The 21,149-nt window shown below is 37.7% G+C and overlaps 1 protein-coding gene across 1 annotated transcript in view; it reads left to right on the top strand.

The window, feature by feature from the left end:
- Positions 1-21,149, top strand: part of SUCLG2 (succinate-CoA ligase GDP-forming subunit beta) — a 256,631-nt gene that overhangs the window by 152,705 nt on the left and 82,777 nt on the right. Inside the window, exons 8-9 of the mRNA XM_069473782.1 lie at positions 3,525-3,686; positions 6,051-6,193. Of these exons, the coding sequence (XP_069329883.1) occupies positions 3,525-3,686; positions 6,051-6,193 (305 nt within the window). The remainder of the gene's footprint in view (positions 1-3,524; positions 3,687-6,050; positions 6,194-21,149) is intronic.

Raw genomic sequence — 21,149 nt, 5'->3', positions numbered from 1 at the left:
TACTCTCTACACAGAACACTTCTGGGACCACATGTGTGTGTTTTCCCCACACTGACTGATCTGTTAACACCAGCTAGATGTCTCATGATTCAGTTTAATTCTTACACTATCTGCGTGGAGTTAGAGTCAGATGCCACAGGTTAAGGGCTCAGTCCCATAAGACAGCCCCCACTTTAGATGCCAATTACAAGCTTGGGCCTCTGGTCTCTCTGACTGGCTGGCTATAAATTTGGGATTCCCGTAACTCCCTCCTTGGGTTCAATCATTTGCTGGAATGGCTCACAGAACTCAGGGAAACACTTTACTTACTATTGCTGATTTACTACAAAGGACATTTTAAAGGATACAAATGAACAGCCAGATGAAGAGGTACATAGAGCAAGATATGTGAGAAGGGGAGAGGAGCATCCATGCCTTCTGCAGGCAAGCCACCTCCCAGCGCCCCCACGTGTTCAGCAACTTAGAAGCTCTTCGAACCTCATAGTTGAGGGATTTTTATGGAAGCTTCATCACATAGGCACGATCAATCACCAGCCCCTTTCTCCTCCCTAGAGGCTGGTGGTGGGGATGAAAATTCTAAGCTTCTGACCATAGTCAGAAGCCTTGAGGGTGGCAATTTGATTTTGGACCCCTTCCCCCTCCCGCCCTTATTAACTCCTAACTCCCCTTACTTACAAAGCACTTGGACATACATACATTGGCCCAGTTAGGTCGTTTAGTTTTCCCTACAGAGGGGGGACAGTTGGCAAGGGGCCATTGTGATACATACTCCTTTTATCCCTCAGTCACCTTCTTGAAGCTCTGGGTTAACTGTACATTTCTGTCAACGTGTTCCCCTGGAGAGAATATCCTACCACAGGAAAGCATCTTTTGAAAATCTCGTTTTGCAGCCATGTAGTTGGGACTGCCTTCTGAACTTTGCGTACATATGCATTAATTATACTCCCTCTCAAGCAGCCAGTAACAGTAGTCTTTGTAAGGGGCAAAAGTCAGGTTGGAGCTATTTTGATTTACTGGTTTATTGATCTCAACCAAGAATTCTTTTATTTGAAACTCTTCACTTAGGAAGTCAATTTGATAGCCTTTGCCCATTTATTTTGAAGGTGTCAGTTACAAGTAGTCTTGCCAATGAGTAATGGAAGAACTAAAATTACTAATAAATTAATTAGAATGTATTTATAAACCCAGTGGAAAGCCAAGAATGGAGTTGCTTTTCTATTGATTATTATACTGGTCATTAACCGCTGAGAAAATGCCACTGTAGCAAGCGGAGAACATTGGCCAATTCCTTTGGTAATTGAAGGATTCCATCATTAAGATTTCAATATTCTGAAAAGTAATTACTCATTCACTCCATGTATTCACAGTGTGTAGGCAAAGTGGTTGGGCATTTTGTGGCAAGATTAAGGACTCAGGCAGACATTAACTTCCATTAACTTCCATATAAGATTCTCTCTTATCACTCAGTGCTACTTTAAGTAATTTGTGGTCTGGATTTATGTGTATGCCAAGTATTCTTAGATGGTAATATGTCGGTTCTCACCGATTTGTGTCAAAGTGCTTGAGTATCGTGGTAGGGAGATCCTGGGAATAAACCGTCTACCCAGGGTCTGTGTAATCCGAGGAAGCCATACGCAACCATGTTTTCTTTTCTTAGGAAGCAAGTAGAATTAGCAAACTATGGCCATTGCTTTTCAGTCAGATATGTTCACTGGCTGTTTCCCGTTCAAGAGGCAGGTACCTATCATCAATGCTGGAGGAGAATGAGTAGTATCTGAATTCTCGGTCAAAGATTCCTGCCTACCAATATTCCAAGTTAAGTAAAAGAATGTTATGATGGCATGACGTCACAGACAACCAATTTCTATTCCAAGAGAGATAATAAAAAAGGTCAGAACGCAGATACTGATAATGCCACCCTCCCCACTGCAGTCCCTCCCTGACTGTACATGTAGTAGATCTGTAAATCAAGGAGAGTGCTCTGTGGTCTCTCCCTATTGTGGAATGAATTTTACTGTGTCCAGGTCTCTTGACCAACAACATGGAGATTTCTGCCTGCACCAGAGTGTGGAGACAGTAGTGCTGATAATGCCTGGCTCCTGGTGTTGCAGCTGACCAGTCGTGGTCTCCTAGGGTTTTATGACTCTAATCAGAAGAGTCATAGATGGTCCTGCATGATTCAAGGGCACTGCCCTAGTTTTAGCCGACCCCAAAGCGAGGGGGTCTTTGAATCTCAGTTCTGTTTTCATTACAGAAAGTGAAAACTAAGTGTTCTAGAGTCTCCCTCTAAATGTTCATGTATTAATATTTCTGTTCTTTTTGACCCAGAATGAATCAGTCGCAGGTCTAAGGAGCTTAAATATTAGGGAGATCAGGTTCCTTGTGAAAATATCTCCATAGACTGACAGATATTAATAAGAACTTTGGAAAATGGGAAAACAAGTGGCCTGGATTTTAGGTTCTGTAATTGTTAGTCCCATTTTTTTCCAGTAAGAAAATCATTTATTGTTATTCCCATTGTTTCCCCAAGGATTGTTATTCCCATTTTTTCCCAATAAGAAAACCAAGGCCCAGAGAGGAACTAGGTTATTTTATCAAGGTTACAGAGTTTGTAAGGTGTACTGGAAATTGCTAAAGACTGTATTTCAAGTGCTTTCACACATACATACAAAAAACCCAAAAACTATGTGAGGAGATGAGTATGTTAATTTGCTTCACTGTAGTAAATCACTTTGCTGTGTGTGTGTATGTCAACATCATGTTGTACACTTTAAACATACAGTCGGAACCCTGTATGTGAAAACTCAACCCTCCATACCTGTGAGTTTTGAATACCTCAAATAAAAATCCACATCTAAGTAGACTCACACAGTTCAAACCTATGTTGTTCAAGGGTCAGCTATGCATAATTTTATTTTTTAAATTTTAAACATTAAAAAAAAAATTACAGAGTTAGTTAAGGATCAAATAAAAAATAATTGATTCTGGCCCAACATTCTTGCCACTAAATCTGTTGGAAATATTTGAGAGGATAGTGATTCAATAAAAATTTCACTTTGCAATGTCAGAAGAAGGACAAAGGAGGACAAAAGGATTAGTTTATTGTCTAGTCTCTCTTTGTACAGAAGGGAAAGGTGATTATCAGTGGTTAAACACTAAAAATAAGAAATGTAATAAAAATGGTGAATCAGAGCTGTATGTAGCTGTGCCAGTCTGTAGCTTTTAATGGGGGTAATGGCAATTTTTGTTGTTATTTTATTGAACAGAGACCAACAGATACAAATTAATATGCTCTTTACTGGAATGTAAATCCCTTGAGAATAGGGGCCAAGTCATATTTGTCTTTGTAGCCCTAAAGTTTAAAGGTTAAGGAAGCCTTAACAGCTTCTCCTGCCTATAGCATGAAAAAAAAAAAAAAAAAAGACAATATCTTATTTTTCTTTCTCCTGTGCCTACTAACCTGGAGAACTTAATTTATAGATCTCAAGAGATATTCAGGTATGTTCCTTTTCTTCTTTATTTAGTTGTCTGTTTTGATGCCAAGATAAACTTTGATGACAATGCAGAATTCCGACAAAAGGATATATTCGCTATGGACGACAAGTCAGAGAATGAGCCCATTGAAAATGAAGCTGCCAGATATGATCTAAAATACATAGGACTGGATGGGAACATTGCCTGCTTTGGTAAGAAGTGGTTACATCAAAAGAATGCTTTGTGGATTTTTATAGAATTTCAGAACCCCTGATTTCTGAAATGTTATTTACCAATAGGAAGTAAACATGCAAGTTTTTTGTAGCCAAAAATTCTTAGGAAACTTTCCAAAATTTTTTCTCAAAGTTCATTTCGATCAATGGTCACTGGTTCAAATCAGTGTGTCTCAACTGGCACTATTGAGATTTTGGGTGGGATAATTCTTTGCTATAGGGGGCTGCCCTGTGCATTTGAAGATATTTAGCAGCATCCTGGCCTCTGGATGCTACTAACAGCCCCAGGTTGTCAAAACCATAATAAATTATTAACAAAAAGTAAGTCTCCAGACATTTCAGATGTCTGAGGTAGGCAAAATCACCCCAGTTGAGAACTGATTGAAAGCGTCTCTTTAATTTAAACTTTCCTTAGTAAAAAAATCAGAACTTTTAGTACTCACATTAGTGTTAATATGTTAGGAACTATTCTGAAATTTGGGTTTAAAACAAAATTGCTTTTGCAGAGGAAGTAGAAGAGGACATCTAATTTAATCATATTACTGAAGTTTCAGATTCTGTGATAACCGAATGTTAAAATGTTTAATCCATTATGCCAGTTTATTAATAAAACAATTGACCTCATCATAGTTATCTAAATTTGTTAAAATGGCTTATTCAGCTGAGATAAGAATGAGACCATTAGAGGCAATACAATTTCTGTTATTGTTCACAGCTTATAGTGCTAAGATTTATATGCTTTGGACTTAATTGCACAAGACTGTTTCTGGTAGAACCAATTCATTGCACTGGAAACTGAGGTCTTAATCTTAATGGAATTAAAATAAAAAAGATTTGTAGTTCATTAAACCAACAGTATCATTACATTCAGAATTGAAGAGACCTTGTCCAATAGTTTGCTGTTCAATACAATAGAAAATGACATCCAATTACAAGTAATACCAAAAGCTCTTTCTTTGTATTGGAGCAATAACTATAATGTACCAGATCATTCACATTGTTCTGATCCTGATAAGGTAATGCACTGTCAATATTTGTAGGCATTTCGAAAGGACAAAGATACAGTGGTGTGTTTAGAACAAATTAAATACAGATTCTTTGTAGCCACTGCAGGAACGTGCCTGATTTGACCAAGTAGCAGCCTCAAAAGCTATGATGAACACGTTTCATACTGTTTTAAAATCCTACATAAACCATTTTTATTTTAGTTGCCCCAAACGTAATTAAATTAGTTGGAGTTCATAGGTTTGTCTGGGGAATTCAAGGGTCAGAAACAGTGAAGGGCACTTTACCTGGAAAGTTTCTGCTGTGTTCAGGGGATTCTTTTTCCTTTCTAACCCGAGGAAAGTAATTTCATGTAATTAAGCTTAAGAAACACAAGAAGTACAATTGAGCAATAAAATTAGCTCTGGAAAACAAGAATTTCCTTGTTAAAACTCTACTTGATTTCTTAAGAAAGGCTCCTAAGATGTTGGCATATTTTGGTTCTAGGTTTTTGTTTTGTTTTTGAAGAGCCAGGATCTTGCTATATTGCCCAGGCTAGTCTTAAACTCCTGGCTTCAAGCGATTCTCCTGCCTTGGCCTCCCAAATTGCTGGGAGTACAGGCCTGAGCTACCACGTCCAGCCCTATGGCCTATGGTTCTAGTTTCAATGATTGTGTTGCTAGTGAACATTTCTTATATTAATTTGAGAGAGGAACAAGGAGGTAAGAGTGTTGTTTTTTCTGCTTGTCCTTTGTTCATTTGTTTTCTAAGTTCATCCAGGTAACATTATATAAACATGATGACTGCACTAAGTGTAGAAAAGTATGAAATCCTATTAAAAGTGAGCTCCCTGTGGTTCAGTACCAGAGAGATGCCACATTCAAAGGAGCATATTCTCAGCAAGCAAAAATTTAAGAGAATTCCATTATTTACTCCAGTCTCTTAAAGGATATTAAAAACAATATAATTTTTAGGCCCAGGTGTCTTCTCATAGCTTTTTTTCCTCCTTCCAAATTCTCTGAAACTTAACCCTTTCCAGAACCTAACTATACTCTCTCCTTTACCACTGGCCCAAATTGATTGAACTCTTTCCTTCTTTCTGTTTTCCAGATTGACTTAACTTCTCAGTAAATCCATTTTCTCATTCTTCAGTCTTTTTATTTATTCTCTGTATGCACTTGTCCTGGTTCGTTATCCTAAAAGGCTACAAATGCATCTGGTTAATGGAATTCCAAACAGGGCAAAAATTGGCCTTGTAATGACAGGGTTCTCTTTTGGCAACGTGGGTGAGGGAAAAAGTTTATGGACCCTTCGTGTTGCTAAATTTATCCTGTTTTATGTGCCAATTGCATTTCACAGTGAATGGTGCTGGACTCGCCATGGCTACTTGTGACATCATTTTCCTTAATGGTGGGAAGCCAGCCAACTTCCTGGATCTTGGTGGTGGTGTAAAGGAAGCTCAAGTATATCAAGCATTCAAATTGCTCACAGCTGATCCTAAGGTAACCTCTCTCTTTGTACTGAGATTACATAATGCTTTGATTTCTCACCGTCATGAGCTGATGTTCCTGCTGCTGAGAGTGCTAATAAGTCAACACATGTCCTTTGCAGACCCAGATGCAAATTCTGCTTTATATTCCACTGGAATACAGGATGACTTAACTCTCATCTTGGATGGAAAGCTTATAAACGGCCCCCAGGATCTTATTTTGGAGACTGTGTATACATAAAGTTCTGGGAGGTGAAAGGGAATATAAAGGATACGATATGCCAAACAGTGAAACATTGGTTGGCATGAAATGGTATTTGGGTAATTTACACTGAGTGATTAGTCCTACACTTACATAACTTAGAGAGGAGTCAGCCTCAGATTCCTTCCTTAAAGATGCTGAAGGTGTTACAATATTGGAAATTTATAGGATTATTGGATCATATATCACTGGGAAATAATGGCCCCACCTCCTTCTGTATGCTTTTTAATTTTCATCTTAGACTGTTATAGTTCGTAACATATACACTGAGTACTGAATAACTGTGTATGGTTTCATAGTTTCTATTGTTGCTTCCTGTGTATCTTTACAACTTCAGTGTAGCTAACTAGAGTGTAGCTACCACACCATGCTAGGTACGTTGTAGGCATTCAATAAATATTTAATCAGTTCATTTAGTAGCCAAGTTAAATACAAATGTGCTTTGTTTCAACTGTAGGTACTCAATTGTCTATGAAAACATGGTTTTAGGTGGATGCTTATTACATGGAAAGACCAAAATATTTTGAATGTCTTATGTACATGGTTTTCATATAATTCCCTTAACAGGTCTGTGAGGTAGGTTATGCTACAACCATTCGATATTAAACTTTATTTGAAAATCATTATCTAAATATTGTGTTAGAGTAATAAATTGTGTTGGTTGATAAAATATCTGAATACATGGGAAATCTAAATTATCAACTAAGAACATCATGAATGAAAAAAAATACCACTTTTTTTTTTTTTAAGAAATGTGGTCTGAACTTAATATGTGGGCTTCCCATAAAGTATACTGGCAATACCCTATTTTGTTTTTCATGCATAATATTTTACCTCAGATTAGTATGCTTATCTGTTTTTATTTATAAGTTGGTGACTTTATGTTTTTGCTAATTGTTTCCTTCTGATTCACAAAATAAATGGTAAGATATTGTCAGCACTTACCTTCAGTTCTCCAGTACTGTTCAGGAATAGCAAACTTACTGAGTTCAAAGGCACCCAGCAATGAAGAAAGTATTTGCGAAATGAAAAATTTTTCTGTTTATATAAGCACTTTGTTTTTATTGGTTAGATAGAAATATTATCCGTGGATCTCTAATCATTTATTAATTCACTTATTACTTCTTCCTATTCTTTTCTAAGGGATGAACCATTTTCCTCCCAGAGATTCCCACGCCAGTCGAAATCTGTAAATACCATGGACATAACACACAGCTCTTTAAGCTGCTTGAACCACAGAGTACCCAGAGGACAGATGACTGTAATAAAATACTGAACTTTCAGTGTCTCCTGAAATTCAGTACCAAGAATAATAGAGAGGCATTGACAGATTAAATCTACCACGACAGTCAATGGGTTTTCTTTGAAACATCTTTTCTTAGTGATTGATCTTGAATTTTGATTTTGTAAAAGTACAGGGTGGGGAGGGGGGAGGAAAAAAATCACTGGCAGAACCATTTTTTTAAAAAAAGATTCTCTTTAAAAATTTTTACTTTACCCTATGGAATATTTTCAAACGCTTGGATTATTTCAACTTTTTTGAGATTAGCTGTCATCTTGTGTAGATAAAGGTATGTGGGAGTTATTTTATTTTTCTCAAGCTATATCAGGAAAATGAATGCACAGCTCATCTCACAGTACATTTTCCAAATCTTGAAATTTCAAAACTGGTTTAAAAGCATAGAAATGTAATGGGTATTTTCAATCCTGGCATCATTTCACGAAATTCAGAGAACAGAGTCTAAAAAATAGTATAAATGAGTTCATTTGATTTTGCAAGGAAACTGGTTGTAGTTCTGGCAGTAATTATTTCTAGTAGAACCCTGTCCACCTGCCTCGAGGTAGAGGTTCCCGAGAACCCAAAGCTAATTATTTCAAAGCTATTGATTTTTCTTGTTAGCTATAAGGATTAGTCAGTTGAATACACTGACACTCAAAGTTACAAAAGACCTGTTATTGTTGTTTGTCAGCGTACAAGATAATTCTCTTGATCAGGTAATAAACACATTATTCAGGAAAAATATTACCAATTGAAATATATTTCCATGCATAATATCAGCACTGGAGCTGAAACTTCTATTTATTTTGCTTAACTATTAGTACAAATGCTGAGTTTCTTCTTGGAGCTAATGCAAGTATCTTTATAAGTATCTTGTTTGATATTTGTTTGCAATATATATGAAATTAAGTTCCTCTACCAAACTGTCTAAAACAAGAGTCTTTTCAAGATAACTCACTTACTAAACTGGATTCCTATGAAGTGTATCATTAAATATTTTATAATTCTCTTATTTTCCAGCTGAGCTTGAGATGAGAGAAAAACAATAGAGCTTGTCCTGCTGGTGGTCTTCATCATTTTGATTTAAAGAATTCTAGACAGTAGTACTCTTTATATCATGGGGAATAAAAATGATATAAAACAGAAAACAAAACTGGGGTTTTGTAGTTGTCTGTTAAGAATTTGAACACATTTAAAAGAAGACCACTACATAGAATTTTATCTTTGGGTTTTGTTTTCCTAAATTATGCTTTGGCTTCTATTTTTAATTTTGAACTTAGAATTCCAAAGGTGTAGAAAATGAGTAGAACAACATGTAGAATATGTAAAACATCTTGTGTAAGTGAATAACAAGCAAAGGACAGTTGGCATGAGTCTGCACAATAACCCCAACTCTGCCAAAGTTAAGCCAATCTATTGTTCTCTGGAGGCCTACTTTTTAGTTTTATTTATTGATTGATTGATTCATTCATTCATTTAGAGACAGCATCTCCCTGTGTCACCCAGACTGGAGTACAGTGGCATGATCATAGTTTGCTGCAGCCTTGAACTCCTGGGCTCAAGGGATCCTCCTGCCTCAGCCTCCCGAGTAGCTGGGATTACAGGCACCTGCCACCATGCCTGGCTAATTCCTTTTTTATTTTTTTTTGTAGAGATGGGGTCTAGCTATGTTGACTAGGCTGGTCTTGAACTCCTGCCCTCAAGCAATCCCCCCACCTTTGCCTTCCCAAAATGCTGGTATTACAGGCATGAGCCACCACACCCAGGCCCTGGAGGCCTGATTTTGAAAAGCAATAGTAAATGATTGGCATTGGTGAAGGTACCTCACTTGATTGGACTTTGCTTCCTGGTTTAGATCCAAGTTAGAGTCATATTTTCAAAGCCCTTCAAATAGCCACAAAGAGATGTGCTACCTAAGTGCCACAGAATAGTTTAAGAATGGAAAGGATTCTTAGTGGGACTCTGGTGCCAGACTGACTGGGTTCCAATCCTGTCTTTCCCACTTACTAGATGTGGGATCTTGGGCATGTTATTTAACTTCTGGGTACTCAGTTTCCTCATTTATGAGTGGTGATAATAATAGTACTTACTACTCATGTGCTACAGAGTAGCACATGAATTCAGACACACACGCACACTCTTCCCATTTAGAGGGGCAATAATTTTGTATGACAGTATCATTTTTTAAAATTTAATCAACTTATTTATTAAATTTTTATTTTATAACCTACATACAGAATAGTATACAAATTTTAAGTGTACAGCTTGATGAATTATTAACAAAGTGAACACGCCCATATAACCGCCAGCCAGATCAAGAAATAGAACATGACCAGCACCCTAGAAGCCTCCTAATGTACCCCACAATTGTTCTCCCACTCTGCTTTCTCCCCAAAGGAAAACTTAATACAAATGGAATCATATATTGTGATTTATCACTCTTTTATATTTGCCATCTTTCACTTAACTTCACGTTTGGTACTGGTCAGTCTTTTCAATTTCAGTTATTCAGGTAGGTGTGTGGCGGTATCTCATTGTGGCCTTTCTCTCGTGACGTATGAGCACTTTTTCATATGCTCATTAGTCACCTGAATATACACCTTAAACTTCTATTTCCTCATCTGAAATGTAGACATGAAAATAATACTCCAAAGCATTGTTTTAAGTATCAGTTAGGCAAACCTTTCTAAAGCATAATGAAAAGTTTTGCTTGTTTTACTTTTGGTGTTTCATTCCATTATGATTTCTAAAACTTAGATTTAGAGTAAATGCACATCTACAGAAATGGGAGGTACCTGAAGTAGGCTTATTGACAGTGTTACTGCATGTGTTGTTTTGAAATTGATGGAATGTGTAAGTGATTCAGTAGCTTGCAATGATTGTCTGCTCAAACAACCAAGCAAATACAATTTAATAAAGGGAGGATTAAATTCAGGTTTGAAAGAATAAAATGTCATTTGGTATAAATTTGAGATGAGGCCAGCTCTTTTAGCTCTTTGATGTGTGCCTCAAAATCTTTAGAATTTGAAGCCAAAGAGGTAAAACCACATGTCATATTTTCAGTATCAGGATTATGCAAGTGGTTTACGTTTTAATAAATATGTTTTGAGATTAATATGTGCTATCTCATATTTTTAATTTATTGTAATTTTAGAGTGTATTTAAATATAAAGCAGAATATCCTCTTTTTCTCTTATATACATGCTTATGTCAGAGACATGGAGCTGTTAAAACATAAACTGAGAGGCACCATAAAATTTTAAAACGTTTATCTGAACAATCAGTGATTCATGAATTGGGCAGCTCCAAACCAGAAGTGGTTCCAGGGCTCCTTGGAGGGACCGTAGGGGAAGACTTTCATAGGACAAACATGGAAGTAAAGCAAAAAAAAAATATTTGATTAGTTATGGTTATACTGTTGCCTTATTTCGTTTATCTTGCTAGAAAGTTCTAGTTAAATAACTATAAGTTAGTTGGTTGCTTCTGATTGGTCAGCCTTAAGTTTTACTTTTCATTAACATAGGCATTTACAAAAACTAGCTTGTTAAATTTCATTTATGTCTGCAAACCAAGCAAGATTAGGGTCACTTATGAGGCCTGACTGGCTTTGTTTGCCTACATTCTTCAGGCCTGGTCCCCATTTTAATTTATTTTAACAAAGCAAAACCCATTTCATTACATACCACATGTATTTGCTGAAATACCTTATCTACAAGTGAATCTTTTCTTTCTAGAGTAATAGAACTCTTGTAGAAATTTATTTTCAAATATAATGCCCAACACGTTACACAACATGTACGTTATTTTTGAAATGACTACCCTGTATTTCTGTAAGATACAGGCCTGCTTGAAAACAGATTTTTCTTTCACATAGAATTGAAAAGATTAAAGGTCTAGGCAGCCGTTCTTTCTGCTGGTATTCTACCTGATAGTCTAGTCTAAGAAGAATAAAAATGATTTTGTGCTTATGAATTTGCAGCCTGTCATTTAGTCTCCACTTCCACTTAGAATGGCCTCTTACTTAAGGTAACCTCTCTGCCTCAGCTAGAGAATGGAAAACCGTCCACCCCAGGCTCTTTTCTCTTCCTTCCCTGGCAGTAGTTTTCCCCACTGTCATGAATTCGTAAATGTTGATTTTGTATTTTCTTTCCCGATGTCCAGTTGATTAAAATTTCCAAGAACGTCTGGCCCTCCACATCCCCTTCACACTGGTTCCACTTTACCTGCCAGTGCTTCTCAGGAATAGCAAGGTCCTGGGCGACTGCATTTGGTTCTGTGTTTACACACCGTCGGTGAGTCTGATAGCTGCCACATTTTCAAAACATCCCTAATGGAACACTCAAAATCTATTTCCATGTTCCTCGCTGACATGCTCTCAGAAACAAATCAAAAATAAGGTTTTTACTCTTCACTCTGCTTCTCAAAATTCAGGTTTTAATATGTGTCATTTTGTCATATGTTAAGTGATTTAAAGAATTTGACAGACTTTGGGATATCTTAGTAAGTTTTGTCATTATTCTCAGCATGATCAGTAATTGATTATGAGTCCTGTACGTAGAAGCCTTTTTAGACCGTTAAAGAGAAGTGGACCATGGATCAAATTATAATGTCATATATATTGGAAATAATATCTAATTATTAGAAGAGTCAGGATTTTTTTTTTTTTTTTTTTTTCCTTAATGTTATTGCATTGGGAAAAGAAGTAGTTGAATGGAACAATTAGAAAACAATGCATTTTCTAGCAAGACAGTCGATCATGGCCAGGAATAATGTCAGGAATCCGTGAATGTTAAGGATAATTTTACGATGGCAGGGCATCTGAAAGTTGTTTTTATTTTTGAGATGTTATTTTAGAATTCAAATAAAGCCTGGTAGAGGCATCACTAGATGGGAACATGGAACTTAGGAAAATTATTTAGAAGAGCAAGGCTTAAAGGCCCTTGGACTGTGAAGGTCTCTGATTCCTTTACTATACAGTAGAGGTGAGCTGTAGTCTAGTCGGATGAGCCCCGGTGGATTCAGGAGCTCGAGGATACTGTGAATCCTCTTCCTGCCACCCCCACTCCCTGCCAGAGAATTAGGAATTAGGAAAGATTACCTCGTTCCTAAATGAGCAGTATGTCCATATGGGGTTGCCTAAGAAATTGGCTTGACTCAGTTGTTTGCTAAGTAATCTTTTGTGTTTGTGTTAGGTCATTTTATAAACAGTATCTCTTTTTCCCTAATTATTAAATAAAACATAAAAAGCACAAAAATAGAAATTTTTATATATGTACACATATATATCTTTTTAAAAAGAATATATAACATATATACTAGTTTGGATAAAACTAGTACTTGTATCAAGTAATTGACAATACTAATTTAAAATTATGCTGCCGTGAACCTCGTTGTACTCACAACTTTACATACAGCTGAGATTACTCATACAAGACGAATTCCTAGAATCTTGAGGGTCAGAGGTATGGAGATCGTAAGGTTTTTGCATGTATTGCCAAATTATCTCAATCCTAGTTGAAGGCCTGTAGAAAGCTGTCACAAGGAGAAGAGTGCTCGTTTATTTTCCCATGTCCTGGCAACGGTTACTGTTGTGCTTTACCAACACATGAGAGGTAGCATTTTTCATTTTTTATTTTATTTGGCATTTTTTATTGCTTCTTTTATGACCTGCCTACTCATGTCTTTTGTTTAGTTTTCCATTGTTTTGTCACTGTTCCTGCCAGTGATTTAGAATACAGGAGTGTATGTGTGTGGGTGTGTGTATTTGCGATTAAGGGAATGGGTCCTTTTATGCATGTTCTAACTCATTTTTTTTCCATCCCGTCTCTTGTCTTTGAATTGGTTTATGTAAATTTTGTTGTCTCATTATAATAGAGGATGTATACTTGAAGTACTCTTATGTAGCATGTGCTGAGACCACTTCATGCATGTTTTTATTTTTCACTGTTATTTTACTTAGTTTCTCAAGAAACATTTATTAAGACTTTTAACACATTAACTGCCATATTATATTTGACTCACACTAGTTTTGAGCCCGGGGCCTCAGGAAGCAAAACATGGTCAAAACCTTCCAGTTGGTTTGTGAAAATCTTACTTCTTGATGCTCTTATTACAAATTAATGTTGACAATTTAATTCTAAAAATGTGGATTAAATGAATAGAAGTCAATAACAAAGTTTTCATTAAACTAGAAAGGATTGTTTTATTTTGAAGTTTTTATTCTATTTTTGTATAAAACACCATGGCCCCAAGGAAAAAAAATTTTTTTCTAGTGTGGCAGTCAATGTGTTGAAATTTGTTGTTTCATGAAGCAAATTACTATGGTACAGTTTCCAGTCAAAATGTGACACTCTCACCCATCCGTCTCACAAAGGGAATAGTTCTCCCAGTCTGATTTAAATAAAGCAAGATGAATATTATGATTTCATGTAGCATATTCCTCTAGTTATTAACAAGATTCTTAGATATTTCCAAGGAATGTTTTTAGACATGTTGAAGAAATTTCACTGTGACCTAATATGCATTTTTTTCTCCTAGTACTCTTAGTACAGTTGATCATCATTATTTGCTGATTTTATATTTGGAAATTCACCTATGTGCTAAAATTTATTTGTAACTCCAAAGCGCATTTGTAATTCCACAGCACTTTGAGGGTCATTCAAGGAAGTGCACAGAGCGGTGAAAAATTTTAGTTCCCAGTTGAGATCAAACAAGGCAATCCTCTGCCTTCTTGTTTCTGCTTTCGGACTATAAACAAATGTCCTTTTGCAGTCTATTTAGCACCACATTTTTAGCATTTTTGTCCTTTCTATGTATGTGATTTCACTGTTGGCTCCCAGGCATAATGTTGAAGTGTTATCTAATGTTCCTAAGCATAAGAAATCTGTGATGCGCCTTAGAGAGAAAAATAAAGGTGTTAGATAAGATTGGTTCAGGTATGAGTTACAGTGCTGTTGGCCATGAGTTTAGTGTTAATGAATCAATAATATATATGTTAAATAAGGTGTCTTTAAACAGAAACACACACGAAACAAAGTCTTGTGGGTTTTTTTTGTTTTTTTTTTTTTTTTTGAGACAGAGTCTCGCTCTATTGCCCAGGCTAGAGTGCAGTGGTGTCAGCCTAGCTCACAGCAACCTCAAACTCCTGGGCTTAAGTGATCCTCCTGCCTCAGCCTCCCGAGTGGCTGGGACTACAGGCATGTGCCACCATGCCCGGCTTATTTTTTCTATATATATTTTTAGTTGGCCAGATAATTTCTTTCTATTTTTAGTAGAGACGGGGTCTCGCTCTTGCTCAGAGCTGGTCTCGAACTCCTGACCTCCAGCGATCTACTCGCCTCCCGCCTTGGCCTCCCAGAGTGCTAGGATTACAGGCGTGAGCCACCGTGCCCGGCGAAACAAAGTTTTGAATTTATCTGTTGACCTGGGGCTCACAAGGACCTAACCCTGTGTTTCTCTAAGAACAATAGTTGAGTATTTGCTAATGCATTGTTTACAGTGACTGTAGGGGGATAATGAGAAGTCCCTGTATGGTGTTTTGAATAATTATGAGCAACTCTTCAGAGATTATATGATAGAGATACTCCATTTTATTTTTTTAAGAAAGGACAACCAGAAACCCCTACCCCGAATGTAAGGTAAAATATCTTTTCTTTAAATAGTTTGTAATTATTTGTTTCCCAAAAGGAAGGATTTGATCATGAGAAACTTTAAAATATGCTAATAATGACTTAGTAGACATACTGCCTTTACGGGTTAGGTTTGGGAAAATTTTAATTAATTTTTCACTTTTCACTTAAGAATGAATTCCTTACAAATTTAATGCCGGGATTACAGATTTCAGCCACCACGCCTGGCTCGATTTCCATACGAATTTAGATCTTTCACTTTATGCTTTTTGAAAGTTTTTATATTTAAAAAAAATGCTCATTATATCACCTTTATAAATTTCCACTTCCTACTAAAAGTATGAGATTTTAAAAGGTCCCTAACTTTACCTCCATAATACAACCACTGTTATAAGTTTGTTAAATTTTCTTCCAGCATTATCTATTGTTACATGATAAACATCTTTCTGTGTTGTTAGCTGGTTTCCATGACCATCATTGTACTAGCAGTATTAAATAATGGCCAGTTTTTTGTTTTTTTTTTTGTTTTTTTTTTTTGAGACAGAGTCTCACTCTGTTGCCCAGGCTAGAGTGAGTGCCGTGGCGTCAGCCTAGCTCACAGCAACCTCAAACTCCTGAGCTCAAGGGATCCTCCTGTCTCAGCCTCCCGAGTAGCTGGGACTACAGGCATGCGCCACCATGCCCGGCTAATTTTTTGTATATATATTTTTAGCTGTCCATATAATTTCTTTCTATTTTTAGTAGAGATGGGGTCTCGCTCTTGCTCAGGCTGGTCTCGAACTCCTGAGCTCAAACGATCCGCCCACCTCGGCCTCCCAGAGTGCTAGGATTACAGGCGTGAGCCACCGCGCCCGGCCAAATAATGGCCAGTTTTAAAGCCACCTTGCTATTTAGAAAAAGTCTTAATGTCTAAAATTTCTTTTGAAAAGTGTGTGAACTTTGTAAACCAGGTTTGCTTAAAGCAGGCTATAGTATAGTTAACAACCAAATGTAATAGTATCAAGTATGAAAAGCTTTGTGGTACCTAACAGACTTTTTTATAACAATAACAAAAAACAATCAACATAATCTAGGACCAAGCTAGATATTTCTTGAGTATCTTATACATTTACTACCTCAGTGGACTACTGATTTGAATTTGTTTAAATTCTCAGGATTAATGGTGAGTCATTTATTAATATTTGATATAGTCCTACTCAGAATTGCCTAGATGCTGAACTACCTAAGAATTCCAGGCTGGGCACAGTGGCTCACGTCTGTAATCCTAGCACTCTGAGAGGCCGAGGTGGGAGAATCGCTTGAGGTCAGGAGTTCAAGACCAGCCTCAGCAAGAGCGAGACCTCGTCTCTACTAAAAATAGAAAAATTAGCCAGGCTTGGTGGCATACACCTGTAGTCCCAGCTCCTCCAGAGGCTGCGGAGGGAGCACCTCTTGAGCCCAGGAGTTTGAGGTTGCTGTGAGCTAGGCTGCACCACGGCACTCTAGCCCGGGCAACAGAACAAGACTATGTGTCAAAAAAAAAAAAGGAATTCCAGAGGTGGCCTAATGCCCCTTCCTGATTGTTGACTTCAATATCTTCCTGATGTTTTTCTAACAGACTCAGGTCAATGAAACAAGGAGGAATCAAAAATGAGACTTGCTATAGGTAGGAAAATAAACTCACCTTTATTTTTCCATGCTCTTTCTTGCTGGAATCCTCAAATGGATTATTTTACTAAAGAACCTTATAAGATTCCACTGATCCTCTATGCATTCCCACCAAACTATCTGCTTGTAAAGGAGTGAGACACTCCAGGTAAACTTCTAAAATAAGTATCTTTTTAATCTCTATAATCCTCATTAGATGTCACCTTGGTGATAATTTATGCCCATCTGGTTTTTCTGTGTGGTATTTCCAATTTACAGTCCTCACCACTTAATCATCTCTTTCTTCATTTACTTCTCTTCTCAAATTCTGTAATAATTGCCCAGAAATATTATTCTTTCTTTGCCCCCTCCCCCTACTTCTTGCTGCTTTTTCAGTAAACTTTCCATTTGCTCCATATTCTTAAAAAATAACTAAGTATAGACCTTCTTTGAATTTTTTTATCCCATCCATGGTTTTGTTCAATTCTTATTGTCTTATTTCATTATCTCTGGCACCTATAATGATACATAGAACATGGTAGGTTCTCCAAAAATGTCTTTTCAGAATAAATTCTTATTGTCAGTTCATATTTCTCTATTTCTATATAAGTCATCCAGCTGAATGTTCTCAGCCAGGAAGAAAAGCATAAGAAGTTAATGAGTTGTCCTTCTGAAACAATTCAATTTCCAGGCTAGATGCCAATGACATGTGTCCGGCCAGACGGTACTATTATGGGGCAGCCTGGTGGGGACCATAGTCTAGAACTAGATTTGTCCACCAGTGTAAAGCAAGCAGTGGAGGGAAGGACCTCTTTGCAGAGGGTGGGATGAGGTCCCACCAGCAGCCAGAGGCAGAGGGTGCAGGTAGGTAATGGTTATACAGGGAGAATTGTGGCAGTAGGGAGGGGGCCTCACCTGAAATAGCATGTTAGAAGATAGCAAGAGCACCAAACATGGGAGGCCATCCCCAACAGTATATGGGGAATTCTCTTAACAGATAGCCTGTGCCAGGCTGCAGTTCAGGGGCCAAACTCCATTCTTGGCAAGCATCCTGTCAGCTGAAGCTTGGTTCTCGGGAGACTGGAGTGCCAGGCAGGTATTTAAGACAGAAATTCAGCTGTAGGTACGTGTCCAGGGTGTCAACCATGAGGTCAAGTTTATCCCACAGCAAGGGTGGCTTTATTGGGGTGAGGGTGTCCTCAGCATGTTGGGGGACAGCTCCTCAAAGACCCCTTTGTGAGATCAAGACTGGTTCTTTAGACCACAGAATGGCTAGACTGGATGGGAAGCTATTCAGAAACATCAGCCAAACAAGAATATATTAAAACTCTATTGATGTCACACAGTCTTCTAGGCACTGAAGATAGAGCAGTGAGTGAAATAGAGTCTTGCTGTCCTGGAGTTGCCATGGCAAAGGGAGGCAGATAAATAGTAAAGCCAGTGAGTAAAGAAATATATAATATAAGCCAAATATATAATATATCTGATGGTGATACTTGATAGGTTGAAAAATAAAAATGAAAGAGGGCCTGAGAATGCCAGGGATTTGCTATTTCTGATAGGTTTATCCAAGCAGACCTCTTTGGTAGTTTTCCCTGGAGAAAGAAATGTCCTATCTGTTGCATGGTTTGCAGTTGGGGTTTGTGGGCAATGCCATGAGTGCTGCCATTGGGGGAATCTGTGCAGTGGAGCTGCCCTCATTTCCCTTGTCTTCACTTCACTACTTCTTTACCAAAATGGTCTATTTGCTGTTACTTGCTGTATTACAGACCTTTGAAAGAAAATATTTTGTCCACTGGAATAGTTTATGCTGCAACTTTACCCTAATTCGGGTGGCAACTCTCTTGCAATTTGAGGTTCTTTCTGAGCATCCACAGATACTTTATCTACATACCCAGGACCCTCTCTTGAGGATGCTCTATCACCACCACTGGGGCCTTCTGCATGGAGCACCGTGAGCACGCATATTAGTTAGCATTCCCAAGGGCCAGCTGGTACAAATCCGAGTTAATTATTTTTCTTCCAGCTTATCTTTGGCTTCTTTCATTAATCGTTATCTGTAAGAATTCTGGACACATCCCTTTTTGTCAATTAGAACTCAGTAGAATATTTTTGAGCAAACGTTTAGGTGTCTGCTCTAATACTCAGAGGCCTTAAGATTGTAAACAGAGAACAGAAAATCCATTTGGAGCTTTAACCCTTGATCTTCTAGATTGAACTTGCTCATTAATCCCAAGTAGTACGTTTGCCTGAGACAGAGACAGAAGTGACTTAGAATGTTCACTGTGCCATTATGATCCAAGAATGCTGGCATTTGAGTAGCAGGTGTGAGAGGAAATGCAGAATTCATACTATACTTAGATGATTTCTGGTATGTATCTGTGATTAAAACCTGTGATCAGTGGTTGCATTTTATGAGTCGAGCTTCTTCATTAAGCTGAACCACCAAATAGTTAATCCAAATGCTGACAGTGCTGACCAAATCCCAAAGAAGATGTGTTTGACATTCAAATGAGAAGTGTGAAAGAAGCAAATAAAAATGCCCATGTTTCTTTAAACATGAAATGTGAACTTTTAATGAAAGAATAAATTCTGTGATTTAATTTTTCTATACAGGTACAACCTTAAAATCACTACCAGTTGAAAGTTGCATCCATTTATCATACAGTGCAAAATACCTGAGCTAAGCAAGATAACTTAGACAGAAAGTAAAGCCCCACCACCATCCTAGATTCCTCCCCCTATTGGTTACAGCTTGGTATTTCTGCATCCAGCCAGCAGTCAACAAATATTTCTTGATCATTCTCTGTATGTCATATTCAGAGCTAATAGAGAAAGTGGGAAATCATCCAATATTTGATGCTATTGGTTCCAGTGGTGCTGTCCTTATCAATTTCTTCTGATTATAATTATCTTTTTAAAGCACAGGAAGGCATATACTTGACTGACAGATGCAGTCTTTTCTGTAGTCTTTTCATGGCTGAATAAAGACCCAATATAAAGCACCTATTACACTTGGGGTCACATCCTAGTCTCTGGGTTCACAGACAGTTGTCTATGGAGCCTTGCTAATCAAAATGTGGGCTATGGACTGTCATGTTGACAGCAACTTTGAAGCTGTTAGAAATGTACAGTCTGTGTTTTTGTAGGATCCCCAAGTAATTCCTGTACATACTAGAATTTGAGAAGCCCTGATCTAGAGTAGGTGTAGGTAAACTACGGTCTGTGGTCAAATCCTGCCCAGTGCCTTATTTTTGCAAATAAAGTTTTATTAAAACACAGTTTTGCTCATTGATTTTCTTTTCTTTTTTTTTTTTTTTTTTTTGAGACAGAGTCTCACTCTGTTGCCCAGGCTAGAGTGAGTGCCGTGGCGTCAGCCTGGCTCACAGCAACCTCAAACTCCTGGGCTCAAGCGATCCTCCTGCCTCAGCCTCCCGAGTAGCTGGGACTACAGGCATGCACCACCATGCCTGGCTAATTTTTTCTATATATATTTTTAGCTGTCCATATAATTTCTTTCTATTTTTAGTAGAGATGGGGTCTCGCTCTTGCTCAGGCTGGTCTCGAACTCCTGAGCTCAAACGATCCGCCCACCTTGGCCTCCCAGAGTGCTAGGATTACAGGCGTGAGCCACCGCGCCCGGCCCATTGATTTTCTTAATGAGTCGAGTAGTCATGACAGAGATGTCCTGGCCCACCATGGTCTACAGTAGAAATGCTCAAAAGTGTGTTGATGGACCAGTGCCAGTTTGTGTACTAGTGCCAGTGTGGGAGCAGCTTGTTTTAAGTTTGTGATAAGTACAATACTGACAATAAGCATTTAGAAACCTTTATTGCAAATTGCCATTCTCGTGACATGCAAGTGGAAGACCAGTTATTTTTAGCAATTCACATTATTGTATTTTACAAGAATATCAGTCAGTGACTGTTAAGGGAATTTTTTTTTTTTAAAGTTCTTTTACCATGGATGATGTGAGAAGCACTGCTCTGTGAGTGTAGATGGTATGTTTGTTAAAAAAAAAAAGTGTCATAAGTGAATTTGATTGTACAGCTGGATGCCACAGTGAACTGTATTATGGGCTGCGATGATTATATTGTCCTATTATTCTTTGTTCATCCCACTTTTCCATGAATCATACTCTTGTTTCTTTGGGGATACTTCCTCCTATTCCCTG

The sequence above is a fragment of the Eulemur rufifrons genome, chromosome 7, assembly GCF_041146395.1.
Source record: "Eulemur rufifrons isolate Redbay chromosome 7, OSU_ERuf_1, whole genome shotgun sequence".
NCBI lineage: Eukaryota > Metazoa > Chordata > Mammalia > Primates > Lemuridae > Eulemur > Eulemur rufifrons.
This window is presented reverse-complemented; position numbering and strand designations above follow the sequence as displayed.